A 14387-nucleotide genomic window follows, 5' to 3' on the forward strand; every position below is an offset into this window, starting at 1 on the left:
TTTTATGTCTTCAAATAAAATGTTTGAAGTTATTAAGCATCAATAATTGCAAAAATGCATTGGTTTCTTCTGTCAGCTAAATTTTAAGAGTTCTAAATTGCACCATGAAAAGAATTGCGGAAGATGGGCTCAGAGCAAGAGTGTGACCTTTCGCGAGCCCTTCTCAGTACACGCGTGGTACTTCTCCGTGCAAAGAGTTGGAGCTAAACCAACAGGGACGCAGACCTCCAGGCACCACAAGCCTAGTACAGGAGAGGAGAACAACCACATTAAATATCACTCCGACATGGTGTGGGTTTCCTGTTAGAAATTTGAGGCTGCCCTTTTCTGAGTCAAGTTTGTCAACGTTATCTTTGTTCTTATCCAAATTCAGCAAGGGGGAAATCATGAAAGCCACAAACTGAATTGAGGAAGCACTGATTGATGGGGAAAGATAAAAATACCTAATTATGTGTAGTACTTATAGCTCAGTGATAGCTAAGTAAATGATATGATAAATGACACTTCATAATTTTTGTAGAAAAGATTCCAGAGTGGGAGAACCGTTTAGAAATGGTGGAAATAGAGTTATTTTAAAAGTTATGGGGAAAAGCCCTAGAAATGACCTTCAGTGCCAAGCACGAGCTTGAGCCAGTTGGATGGGACAGTAGGCTGAAGCTACATGGTTGTGCTCTTCTGGGCACCTGCCATCTCCTAGCCCCACAGTTTCATCTGGATTGGAAAGCTTGTCTCTCTTCACTGTTGTTGAGGGCTTCACCCTAAGGAACCATTGAGTCACAACTGACAAAGCCACATGTGGTTGTTTTGTTCTGCCCCAGTATCATTGTTGAAATCTCACAAGCTCATGCTCATTGGGAGGGTGGCCAGGAATGACAGAGGTCTTCTGACTGTCATGCCTCCTCAGTTGATCAGTCCTAACACAGAGCAGCTGCCGGCCATGTTTCAGGGTCCTGTGGGGTTGCTTTGAGTATTAGGGGTTTTCTAAGCACCAAGGACGCAGTTTGCCTGGCCCACTGGAGAATTGCCTCCATTCCAGGCAGGCAAAAGAGCAAGAGGCAAGGGCCTGAAGTAATTTCTCTGGAGAATTGGTTGCCAACCGTAGGAATGACACCAGGGAATTCTGTGGCACTGAGTTAATCCTTCTGTACATTTTTTGGTTTCTCCCAAGAAAATGATGTGGCCGGAGTAAGCGCTTTCTGAGCAGCTAGCTGTCTTTGAAGTCTGATGTTAATTCACTCGTTTGCCTGCAAGGGCAGCCCTTGGAGGAATTCCCCTGCCTGGTTCTGTCCAAGAAATGTGCCCAGCCTGTTGCATCTTAGCCCTTAACGCTGAAAATGTGGTAGCAAACAGGGCAAACTGCCCAACAATCTGAGTTCCTTTGAGTTTAACCAGGGAGTGACAGAACAGAGGGGGCTATATCTTCATTCTCAGAAGCATCTCAATCTTTTTTTCTGATCACCACAGTTGGTGTGAGTTGATTTTTGGGAGAGGGTCCCTGTATATAGGGAGGGATATGCTAAGGAGAGAATATGATGGATAGAAAAATGTGTAAGAATGGGCGCGCAGGGAGAAGGTGTTGGAGCCTCCAGTCCTCAGGTAGTGTGTTGAGTGTGTGTGCATTTTTTTTTTTAGAACATGAATAATGGTTGAGGAAGAAGAAATAAATATTATACAGTGGAATATAAAGAGAACTGATCTGTCTAATACATTTTTTCTAAAGTTCAGCCATTTAATAGTTGATTAGTATAGCAGCCTGAGGTTCTAATAGCAGACACATCACTGGTTTGTTACAGAACCAAACCTCAGTGAACGTTAGCTTGTCTGTGACCTACATGTTTTTTTGAGGCTCCTTTCAACCATAAAATTGACGTCATCATTGGGTATGAGCAGTAAATAAGGGAGCTTGACTGAAAAGCATCACAAAATATGAATGTGTAAGTCTGGAAGTGGATGTGAATCTGGTAAAAGGTCCTTATAAAGTTAATGTCTTTGTGCTTTTAAGGAGTCTGCAGTTAAGGAGAGAACATGTTATATATTTTTGAAAGGACAGTGAGCCCTTCACCTCAGGCCGACAGTCCTTAAAAATAAAAGGAAATAGCTTTCAAAACCAAAATAAATGTAATGAATATATTTGTTAGTGACAATACGTTGTTGGGTAAGTGTATCTATAAGTAAACATCCTAATATCCATTTTATATGTATTTTCCTCTTCAGTAGGTTTTTTTTCTCCCTATTGGGAGATTCCTAGGAAAAGGAATGAGATAAAAATATTTTCACCAGAATTTGTTTGGAGTATACGGATTCTTGGTCTAAGTAATTATTGTGATTTATGTATGTCTACATAATTGTGGATCAATATGCCTCTTGTCCATATTAGCTTAGGTATAGTATGTGACGTCATTATATTGAATTGTCATTTGAATATACATGAAAGATCAATGTTCTTTCAACTGAAACAGATTTATCCTTATGTGCTCTTTGGGGTTCACCTGTCATTTCCAAAAATGGGGATTTGGGGTTGCTCAGCAACATCTCTTCCTGCTCTGCTGCTGAGTCTCTCACATGGAATTGGCTAATCTGAGGCCATGAGGTCTGCTTCTAAGGCTCTTATCTAAAACAGCTTGGTAAAACTAGAAGCAGAGTAGCCATTAGGAAATCAGAATAAAGCTTTGTTTTTAATTGTAAACATGAAAATTCCTCTTGAGATACTAATTTTTGAAGAAATCTTTACATAATACTTCCTTTCATTTGTTGGAGTTAAAAAAATCTAGCCTGAAGAAATTTGCCAATGGTAAAAACTTTTTCTAAGTAATTTAGTGGTTTGAGGTGAAATCTTTTTTTCTTGAGGAAGGATAATAGGGAGAATTTGAGAAGTATTGTGAATAAAGAAGGAACTAATCATCTCTAGTCCTGTCCTGCGAAATTAGATATTAACATTTTCACGTGTTTACTGACTTTTCTAATTTTTGTTATTAAAAATTTTAATGTACATTTTACAGTGTGTATATTACAGTGACTCCTCATGTATCCATCTTTCAGTTTTAATAGCCACTGGCTCTTGGCCAGTCTTGTTTCTTCTGCCCTCTTCCTTTTTTTTTGGGAAGCAAATCCCAGACATTTTACCATTTTATCCATAAATATTTCAACCCAATTACTTTTTACATATATACATTTAAAACATTCTAAAATTATAGTTTCCTTACAAAAAATGGAGAAAGCTAAAGTACTCCTTTTGATCTCTCTCTGATCTACAGCTACCACTTACATCTGCCCCTAAAAGTAACTGGAACTGTGATTGATTTTATAATGTGTCCTTTTAATTCATTGCTGAAATGATGAAAGCACATATTTACACATTTACACGGAGCGTATGATTTTATATATTCTAAAACTTGTAGATTAAGTGATACCAAACTACTTATTCTGCAACTCTCATTTTCGTTTTTGAGATCTGAATTGTGAATCTGTTCTTAAGTGAGTCTAACCCATTTATATTTTTTGTGAGTATGGATATATGAATTTACTTTAGTCCTCTTGTTTTGTGTTTTTTGTTTACTGTGCTCTTTATTTTTTTCTCTGTTCCCAAGCTCTTTTAGATTGCTTGAGTATTCTTTGTTCCATCTTTTTTCCTCCTGGTTTATAAATTATAGATTCCATTGTAGTGTTATTTTTCATTTTAAACATACGTATTCGCCTTATTTTTCTAGTGGAGTTTGAAGTGAAAGTATTTCTCTTCTCCTATGACTGGAATATTTTAGCCAGAAATATTTTCATTATTTGTGAATGTTTTCCACAGTTACTATGGTTTCGTTTATAGAATGAAACCTTGTCAGTCAAATGTCACATTCCTTTTTCAGTAGTGGATTTTTGGTTTGTTTGCTTGAAACCTGGTCATAAATATACTTCCTAAAAGCCTTATCTCATGATACAGTCACATGAAGGGTTACAGCTTCAGTAGATGAATTTTGGGGGCATACAGTCCAGTGCATAGCAGCATTGTAAGATACTGTATAACTCAGCCTTTTAAACCCTTGATCAGGATAGAGCTTTATTTCTAGAACAATCGTACCACTGACCTGCTGTTATTTTTACGTTCTCTTTCCAGGTGGTTGGTGCTAACCATCCAGTCAATAGCTCAAGCAGGAAAGCTTGGCTTCATCCCGGGCTCATCTGCCTTACCTCTACGTCACCAAGTGCTGTTGCTGATGGCTCTTCTTCGCTTCTGTCTCCCATCTTCATTTATTTTTCACTTTCATCTCTGTTTTTGAAAATACCTTTTACCTGGCCTTCTTGTTTCCAGTTGTTCTTCCTTTGGCCGTGTCACTCACTGTCCTGAAACAAAATTCATATTAAATATCTAAACTCCTCAAGAGTGGTGTGCAGGGCCCTCAGAAGTTTAGCCTGTATCCACATCTCTAGCCTTGTCATCTCTGTCTTTTCCTTCAGCCCCAGTCCAGGCGTCAGCACCTACTGGCAGTGCTCAGGAGGGACTGTGCGCTCCTGCCTCTGTGTGGGGAGCAATTGTCACTCCTTGTGCCCTAACTCCTGCCTGTTCTTTAGGACTCTGTGCAGGGGTCTCTGCCTCCAGGAAGTTTTCCCTTTCTCTTCAGTTTGATGACATCCGTCTTTTTTCTTCTTTTATTTTAAGTGTCTGTTTACTTGTTTTTGTCCCATTCACTTGGTGCCTGAATTCCCAGACTGTGTCCTCACTACCACCCAGCAGCATGCCACGCCAGTCCTGTCAGTAACCTGTGAGTTGTTGAATCCGTAAATAACAGAATCTGAGTTCTTTTCTAACCCTGTGACCCCCTCGCTGTGTTCGACTTGGGCAGGTACTGTATCTTCCCATTTTATAAAGGAAGGACAAGACTATTCAATCAGTATTTGAATTATGTTGTAAAGGCAAGGTTCCTTGATATTTGATTTATTTTTCTTGATTTTGGAAGCAAAAAGAATTGATAAATTCTGTTATTATTCAAGGAATTCGGAGAGATTTAAATGTCAACTGGAAAAGAAAGATTTTGTTCATGAGTGCTTTTTTGATCAAGCCTGTAAAAATGAGGGAGAAGTTCTAACGAACAGATGCTAAGAAGAGCTGCCTGCTTTCTGTTGGATGATTGCATGATGTTGGTGGGTAGTGGGACATTTCTGTGCTTTTGGAGCAATGGTTCGGTAACCTTACCCTGGAATGTGAATCTTGACCGCAAGCGTCAGTTTTGCTGTCATGGCCAATTGACTTTACGGCAAACTACCTGCAGGTTACTGCAGTCTTGCATTTGTCTGCTGACTTCAGGTGGTGCTGAGGCAGCTATGAAGGAGACAAATGCTAAATTTAAATGCAATGACAGATGCTGGGTGACTTTGACAAGCTGCAAACTGTTGCAGCAAGCTCTTTTAATGGTGTACTCCTTTTACAGTCAGAGTTGTTTAAGATAACTAGGAAATTGTATGCATTTGGGGCAGTGTCTCTTAGTAGAGTTATTTTTAGCATGAGACATATTTTCACTCGTTAGTTGCCATATACCCTGCATTGGGCAGAATGATTTGTTTTGTGTTTCAAACACTGATTCTCTACTACACAAAAGCTGTGCCTACATGTTACCAGTACAACTTGTTGAAAAATAAAATGATTTGTTAATTAATCCGTTTTTGCTTCTAAAAGAAACCAAAGAAGCTGTCTGATTTTTACCCTTGGTTGCAAACTAGTGTTATTAATCAGTTTTTGGAGAGTCATATGCTTACAGCTAAAATCTTTAGAGATTTATAGAGGATTTGGCAACTCTGCCATTACATTGAAGTTCTGCCGGAAGCGTAAAGTCCTTAAATTAAAAATGCTTTTTAAAATTTGAGTCTTTCCTAAGCTAATAGATACATAAGTAGGATTGCCAGAGAAAATAATGGATGCCTGGCTAAATTTGAATTTCAGAAAATCAACAAGTTAGTGTTTAGTATACCCCATGTACGGCATGGGATGTACTTATGCTAAAAATTTATTCATTTATCTGAATTTCGGATTTAACTAGGCATCCTATATTTTTATTTACTAAATCTGGCTGCCTTATATTGACACAAATTTTTAAAAGCTCAGAAGAAATGCAGTTCAGAATAAGTTTCTCCTAATGTCCTCCAGCCCTCTACATTCCACTGTGTCTTTGGAAAGCTTACAGAAATAGTCTATGCTTTTATAAACATGCACGGATTAATTTTACTTACACCCACATCTTCCCCCCCTTCTTTTATATAAAAACTAGCAACTTAATACATTGCCCTGCTCATTCTTTTTTCCTATAACAATGTGGAAAATAAGGGACAGTGTCATCGAGTGAGTGGGCGTTTTGAAGTTGGGTAGAGTTGGATTCAAATCTAAGTTCTCGGACTTACTAGCTCTTTGACCTTGGGTAAGACCTCAGCCTCTTCCTTTCCTCTGTTGTCTTATCTGGAAAATGAAGAGAATAATGTGCCAGGCAGTGGAGGATGCTGTGGAGAGCAAGGTGGTCAGGGTCGCTGCTTCCCTGATGTAATGTGTGTAACTGCAGTCTCACAGCACTGTGGTGCCACATAGGGACCGAACTCACGGAGCCATTGTTGGTGCGCCTTGTAGTTCTGAGTGCCCTCACCATGGAAACAGACAGCAGTGATATGGCTGCAAGCGGAATAAATGAACAGCAGCTAGAGGGGCTGCTGTATGGAAGCCAGTATTTTTTGTAGTATTGGAATATGCTGTTCTCACTGTGTTGAGGGATTTAGTACCTTGAAATATAATAGCCATGTTTTTAAGTATACTTTAAATATTAATATAAGGAAGCTTAATTTTTTTTCTTGGGGATTTTACTTAAAATCCTGCATTTTAATAGTGATTTGTTTAAACATACATGGGCATTATATAAATGGTGAATATTATTGCTCTTTCTTTGATGTACCTACCCGTAGTTTCTAAAATACTTAATTCTGTGGGGAGGGTATAGCTCAGTGGTAGAGTGCCTGCTTAGCATGCATGAGGTACTGGGTTCAATCCCTAGTACCTCTATTGAAAATAAACAAACAAACAAACCTAATTACCTCCCTCACAAAAAAACATAAATAAATGAATAAATGAAATACTTAATTCTGACTTGTTCCTGCCTTTCTGCGGAGAGTTGGCTGTGTTGAATTGTCTATACCAGTCCATTTCAGACTTCATCACTCTGGGTCCCTATTTCCTTCTTTTGTTTCTCCTGTGTGGAGCAAGGTCTACACAATTTCGAACTTGGATAGAGGAAGAAGAACGTAGGGTGAATCTTCCTTCTCTCGAGGGGCAGCAGATTGTAGAAGTTAAATTAATTGACTCTGGAGCCAGAATATCCGGGTTCAAGTTTAAGCTTCATTAACTACTAGTGGTGCAAGTTACCTAACTTTTCGGTGCCTCAGTTTCCACACTTGAACAGTGCGGAGATTGTGTTAAAGGACTTAATTGGATAACATGCTTTGAAGGGTGCAGAGTTTGAACGTAGTAGATGCTGAGTGGTTGCTGTTACACCACTGCTTCTGCCCCAGGAATAATACCCTTCTCTTTGTTATTGTATCCGTGTCTTATTTCTTCTCTTTACTGCCCCTGTGATTCATCACTGCTAGCATGAATTGCCCAGAAAAACCCAGACAGCATTCTTCTGACATGTATTGAGCTTTCTTCACATCTTACCCATTGGCCACAACCCACTATTATCCCCCAGGTGCCCTTCTGTCTTCATAGTGTTGAGGCGGGTGAAGGGGGAAGTGTGTTTGATCGTGGGGTGGTGGGAGGGCGACAAGGAGAGTTCATGTCTGCAGTTTGATGGGGATGGACGCCATCTCTCCATCTCAGAAAGTCTGTGATTACACATGAGTTTTACACTTAGATCTGAGTACTTGGTGTAGGGGTATAGGGCATAGAAAGGAGCATTTTTTTTTTTTAACCTCTTGTCTCTGTCATGGTTACTAATGGTGAAGTTGGAAGAGCCAGGTATTTTAGGGGCATCAGAGCAGGGATGACAAACTGTGAAACTAATTTTTTATCAGTGAAATTCAGAGGAATGGAGCTCTCATCTGGGAATTAATGTCACTGACTTGTAGCTGAATTAAGCATTTTTTCTTAAACCTTTATGAAAAGGGTTTCTCTGGGAAAAATAAAAAAGTAGTTCTGGTTCCGCATAGCTGACTTGTAGGTGAACTTTTGGATGACGGAGTTCTTCTCAGTTGGGAACTGCTTACTCTGTATTTTCTCTGCAGATTCCTCATAAATCAGTGGGCTTCCAAATCCATGGGCTGCCCTCCTCTCCACATCATGAATACTGTGTATCTTTCTGAGTTAATTTTTCACGGGGGGAAGAGGATAGTACTAAATTTTATTGTGTATACCAAGTGCTTACGCATATGATTTTATCCTTTCAAAGCTCTATGACTATCATTCATTTGTAATTAGAGATTGGCAAGTTCGGAAAAGGTAGATAAGTGACTTAACAGGGGCATATAGCTAATAAGTGGTCAAACAGATTTTTCCCTTTGGTCATCAGATGAGGGCTTTTTCATTGCTATCATGCGTCCTCTTGGGTGGTTTGATTAAATATATCTTTGTAGACCCTGGGTTTCCTTATATTGGGGTTTCTTTCTTACTATTTTTTGTCAGAAGTTAATAGTTTTTTTGGGGGGGACCTAATAGTATGCTATTTCATGAAGGATTATTATATTCTCCTTGTAAATAAGAATAAAAAAGATGACTAGTTTATTCCTAAGGTCCCCCTGTACTTTTTGTACTCCTTGCAAAATGTGCAGTCCCTGGCTTTGGAATGCTAATCTATATGGACTCAGTAGTGATCCTATATATATATTTTAGAGTTAGGAGTTTTGCAGTGAGCTAGAAATTGGTATGTATTATTTATTTCATTTATCATAACCCAATGAGTAAATGTGCTTTCTAGGAAAGTAAGGTTTAGAGGATAGGCCCCTTGCTCAAGGCCACACCACTCATGAGGTTTCAGTTCCAGGCTAGAGCCAGTGCCCTCTTTCCTTGAAACCAGGACACTTTTTAAAACAAGTACCAGTAGTCGAGCTATCTGACTGCAGTGGAGTCGATGTTTTAAACCATGCATTCTAAACTGGGTTAAGGAAAATCAATAGGTACTGTTCTCAGTAATTACACAGAGCTAATTGCAGGCGTTGACGGTCTGTGCATCTGCTCATACACATCACATACTTTCTCTTTTCCCAAATGCATTCTCAAAGAGATTACAGGGGGCAACTTGTTCCTTCTTGGAGAAACTCCCTGTCTCATCTTCCACATGAGCAGTGAGGATGTCTGGCCGTCCATTACTTTTTTTCTGTTGAAAGAGTGACTGACTGACTTCCTGATGACTCAGGGTTTTCTGCAAGGCGAAGGATCTGTGTGACTGGGAGTCAGTTGTGCAGAATTGTTGGACAGCAAAGATTAAAGGCGGGTTAGTGATGTGGATATTGTCAGTGGGGATCTGCATCCAGTACTTCAGAGTCCCAATGAGTATTATCAGAGAGAGATGAGATCTCGTGTGAGTTGAAGGAACTGAGAAGGTTTTTGTGAGAGGGAAAAAAGAGAATGATATAGACAGGAGGGTATTTTGACTAGTTTAAAAAAATTGTTTTTTTTCCTTTGTCTTTTTTTTTTTAAATAGAGTTACTGGAGATTGAACCAGGACTCGTGCATGCTAAGCATGCACTCTACCACTGAGCTGTACCCTTCCTCCAAATCTTTTTAATGTTGTGCTCTCTTTTATTCAGTTTTTTGTTCATGATTTACTATATTATCTTGCGTTGATTCACTTACTGCTTGAATGTCGTAGTATGTGTCTGTATTGTCTTCCCATTTAAGGCTGTGAGCTTTCAAGGGCAGGGTCATATCTTCGACTTTCTACATTCTAATGTTTTTGCCTACAGAATTTCTCATGCAGAGCCAAGTAAACTCCTTCCTCTGTGGGTAAGGATCTGTACGTGAATCCAAGGTTATAGTGGTCTGTGTTGAGAAGCTTTTACGGAAATATTTTAGATACTTATACTGTTCTATTTAAAACAGTTTTTATGCCTTCTGCCTTATTATGTGACTGTTATCTGAAAATATAGGATAATTTTGAATAATCCTAAAATGATTAATTTTTTTTTGCCAAAAGGAAAACTATGTCATGTCAACAAGATTTTATTGTCCAAGAGGATTTAGTTTTAAAATATAATTTTAAAGTTCTATTAATTAAACCATTCCATTTTCTTTCTCCCTAGAGTTCCATTGTAGTTGCTGTTGATAATCATTGTAGAGAACACTGAACTTTGGAAAAAATGTTAGAAACTGTAGGTAAGACCTATTTTTTCCTATTTTTATAATAATTGAAACTCCTTCCACTGGGATCTTTGAAATGTAGTATATTCTACATATCAGGATTCTATCTATAGTAATTTAGTTTGAAAAATTTAATCCACTAACATTGTAGTAGGATAATGTGTTTCTATATTTGGATGGTTTCATGTGAAGTGTTACAGAAAACATGTCATTTACAGGCAAAAGTTAAAAGCATATGAAATATTCTACCAGTTACGGGTTTTAAAAAAGCTTAATGTAAACTCAGTTCTGATTTATGAACCCAGTTCTAGTTAATATTTGTTTCTGAATAGCTCCAGAAAGTTTAACAGTATTTTTAATACTGAAAGATCATTGCCTATCTCTTATTTTTACTTTTTTTGGGGCAGGTGAAGTACTATTGAGCTTTGCTTTTAAGTTGATAAAAGTGTTAGTAACGAATACTGACTGCAGTAAAATTGACTGACAATTTAAGGCAGTTTAATTTGGCATGAGGTAATTTAGGTTGAAATATCCAAATTTTCTAGGCTCATGGGTTAATCTTTTTTTCACACTGCTCTTTAGTTTTAGAGAAAGTAGTTTATAGAACCAGTTTCACGTGTGTCAGGTATGGTCCGCCCAGTTGTCCCCCGTCTGACACTGCAGTCCTCACCTTTTCCAGGGAACTCTTTGCGATTGGAAGGTGTCTGGATTTCACTGTGGTGCCTTGATGATCATTACTGGTGCCTTGACACCTGCAGGTTTTGAGGGGTGAGGGGGCGGATGGCTGGAAAGGAGAAGGAGCTGTTTTTGTGGTTCTGGGGATGATTACTGTGACTTTTGTTCTTGGTGGTAGGCCCGTGATGAGAATGCATGGGTGTGTGTTTCCTTCGTCACCTATTTTGTACTGAAGGTCCCATACCACAAAGACGGTAGTCCACACAGCAAAGTTCCTCATGAGAAAGTGGACGCAAAGGGGGAATACAGAGTTATTTAAACCATTACCTTCTAATCATTATTCTGTAGGTTATTACTGAGCTGTACATCTTTCAAGAACCGACATGGGAATTGACGCTAGATTTGTATTCTGAGATACCGTGGGAAATACGACCCAGAATAAAGTTCTCATGCATATCTTTTTTATGATTTGCTTTAAAAATTCTGCATAAGAGTGAATATTGTTTAAATTTGTGTTTGTGTGTGAACTCATGGTCAGCATTAAATCATATCTTACTATTTTAATTATGCAGAGACAGTTTCCCTGTCTCTGCATAATTCTACATTTGGTGCTGAAGAAAGTGTCTCTGGTGATAATTTTCTCTCTTTTCTGATTGCAGTGATATGGCAAATATATTTTAATGGAAACACTTGTTACCATCATGCATCTTTTAGGACATGTATCTGAACGGTCGCTATATTTAAAAAAAACAAGTTTGGCTTTCCTTATAAGTAAGGGAGAGAAGGAGAGAGAGTGAGTTTTGAGGAGATGTTTTTAACAATTATTTGTGGTAGAAACTCACTCACTGGTGGAAGCGTGCATGAAAGATGCTAGGATTACTAGGGGTACACTTATGGAAAATACTGACTTTTGCATCTTTGTGCCTGATACAAGGTGATTAGTAAATTTTTGACTTGTATTAGTTTTATGCATACATATGTACATATGCTGTTTAATTTGGGGATAAGGCATTTAAAGTACTAAAAATTGTGCTTTTGAAGGGATATGCATTATTCTGACATATTTTCAAGTAAATTCACAAGTACACAGTACTTTGCCTCTTAATATGAATTTGTCACATGTTGGATGTTATAACTCATCAGTGACATTATTCACCTTTGCGTACTAGCTAAATTTCTAATTTTTCTTGTATGTAAAATTTTTAAGTGAAAATAACAACATTTGCAAAGTCACAGAAAATGTGGTTTTCATTAGTTTTTATACAAGAGTTGAAATAGCTGGTATTGGACTCAAATATGCCTCATCTGAGTGTCTGTACTATACAATTAGTTACATGTAGCATACACTATAACCAGTTCCCTGCTTCCAGAGAAACTTTCTTGCTAGAGACTTCAGGGTTTGAAGGCTATATTTATAGTGATACATGTCCCTCCTTTCTTCCTGTGTCAGTTTTGAGCTCTTGAAAGGAATAGTTGTAGGATCTCTCTAAGTGTGGTTTGATGCCTGTCTTTTGACTCCTGTTATTGACTAATGCTGCTCTTTGGTTTAGACAAAAATCGGGCCCTGCAGGCAGCAGAGCGCTTGCAAGCCAAGCTCCGGGAGCGCGGGGATGTAGCCAACGAAGACAGACTGAACCTTCTCAAGTCAGTGCTGCAGAGCCCGCTCTTCAGTCAGATTCTGAACCTTCAGACTTCCGTACAGCAGCTGAAAGACCAGGTAGGCTGTGAAGCGCCCAAAGCAGGCCTTCGTGGCATGGCGTGCATCTTGTGAAAGTCTTGTGTTTTTTTCTGAAAGGCTGATGTTTGTATGTGTTAATGGATCGTTAATGAAGTCATTTAAACCTCCAAATGAGACGTTCAGATTCACTGTGGCTCCTCCACCCAAACCCCCAGTTATTTTTGCAGTGGTTGTTGCTGTATATTGTAGATGGATGACATTGTGTTGACAGCTGTGTGAATGCAGAAGGATGAATTCCTACAGGAGAAGGACATGATAAAAATATGTTTAAGGTGGATGGCTGTAGCCTTGGTTTCCATCATCACTAAGACTCATTGTTCGTGTGATCTTGCTCATTGCGATTCAGGCATTTAGTGCACTTACAAGGTTTCAGATGAGCCTGGATTTGCATGTGTAATCATGTGTGTGAGGAAGGGAAATCACCTCTGTTTTGACAGTAAGGGGAATAATTACATTGTCATCAGTTAGAGGAATTGCAGTTCTCACTTCTTAAAAAGAGTGTAAGTAGCAATTGCTCCCATGACAGCATCAGATGGTGATAAACATTAGAACTTCTAACTGTAAGTGTTTTATTTCTGTAAAAACTGTGAGCATTAAAAAGCCCTAGGGTTTATATTAAAATTGAAACATATCACGATGACAGAATGAAAACTGGAGTCAGATGTTCTTTGAACTTACATAATTTAATCACTATTTCTCAGATTTTTAAGAAATATTTTTGAAGTGGTTGTTATTCTCACAAGGTTTGAAGTCAAGATCATTATGCCTTCCTTCCGAGTTAATTCTGATTCTGCTGTTTTTAGCATTAGTCTAATGGTTATGGATGACTTGCTAGCAAATATTCTACCTTAAAAGTTTAAACTGAAACCTGAAGTCTAATTTCTTAATTCAGTGAAAGTACAGCTTCAGTTAAAAAAAAAAAAGTGCCGAATGCAAAAAGAACAAATAGAAGCAATAGAGAAGGGATTTGTTTAATGTCACATAGCTTCTTAATCTAGATATTTTGGAAGTCAAAAAAAGTAAGTAAATAAATCGAGAAGAATCTTTAAAACATTTTTTTCTCAAGAGGATTTCTACTTAATGATTTTAAAAGTCATAATCCTGAATTAAGGAAAAGAGGTATATTTCGTATATGTAGTTATGTTTGTTTCCTTTGTAAATTATTAAGATTTTCTGACTTCAAATACTCATTTCAGAATGGACTGGCAAGCTTTTGGAGAAACCAGTAACATGAATATAAGCATAATTACGGTGTGGAGAATTATCTGGTTTTACAGAGAGTGTGAAGATGGTGAACAGACGTCTTCTCCCCTAATTGTATTACGTAGAATATGATTAGAATGAGAGGAAAACTTGAGAAAGTACTAGTAGGTATGTTAGGAAATAGACCAATGAGGCAAAATCTCCCTTCCAGCCAGCCGCACAGAAGAGAGTAGCGTTTGTACTCAGCACACCTGCTAAAAGCAGGGGGAGACGTGGGCCTGCTTGTTGATGGGCTCGTTTTATTATTCCCAAATGGAAGTAGGAAGTGGGCTCTAGAACTGTTTGGGTCCCATGTGATTCAGCTGAAATTTCCTTGGAAATTACTGAGCATAGTATTATCGAGCCTCATAGTCTGCGAACTATGTACAGTGTGATCTTACTCTGTTAATGACAGAC

The 14387-nt window shown here is 38.4% G+C and overlaps 1 protein-coding gene across 15 annotated transcripts in view; it reads left to right on the forward strand.

Moving 5' to 3' along the window:
• The window catches only part of MPDZ (multiple PDZ domain crumbs cell polarity complex component), a 370677-nt gene that overhangs the window by 236596 nt on the left and 119694 nt on the right, over positions 1–14387 (forward strand). For all 15 annotated transcript variants that reach the window (XR_012506350.1, XM_074361559.1, XM_074361558.1 and 12 more), the window contains 2 exons: positions 10258–10330; positions 12541–12707. Coding sequence is in view for 14 of the 15 variants with exons in the window: in XM_074361559.1 (XP_074217660.1) it covers positions 10315–10330; positions 12541–12707 (183 nt within the window). In the remaining variant the exon portion in view is untranslated. The remainder of the gene's footprint in view (positions 1–10257; positions 10331–12540; positions 12708–14387) is intronic.

This window comes from Camelus bactrianus, chromosome 4 (assembly GCF_048773025.1).
Source record: "Camelus bactrianus isolate YW-2024 breed Bactrian camel chromosome 4, ASM4877302v1, whole genome shotgun sequence".
Classification (NCBI taxonomy): Eukaryota; Metazoa; Chordata; class Mammalia; order Artiodactyla; family Camelidae; genus Camelus; species Camelus bactrianus.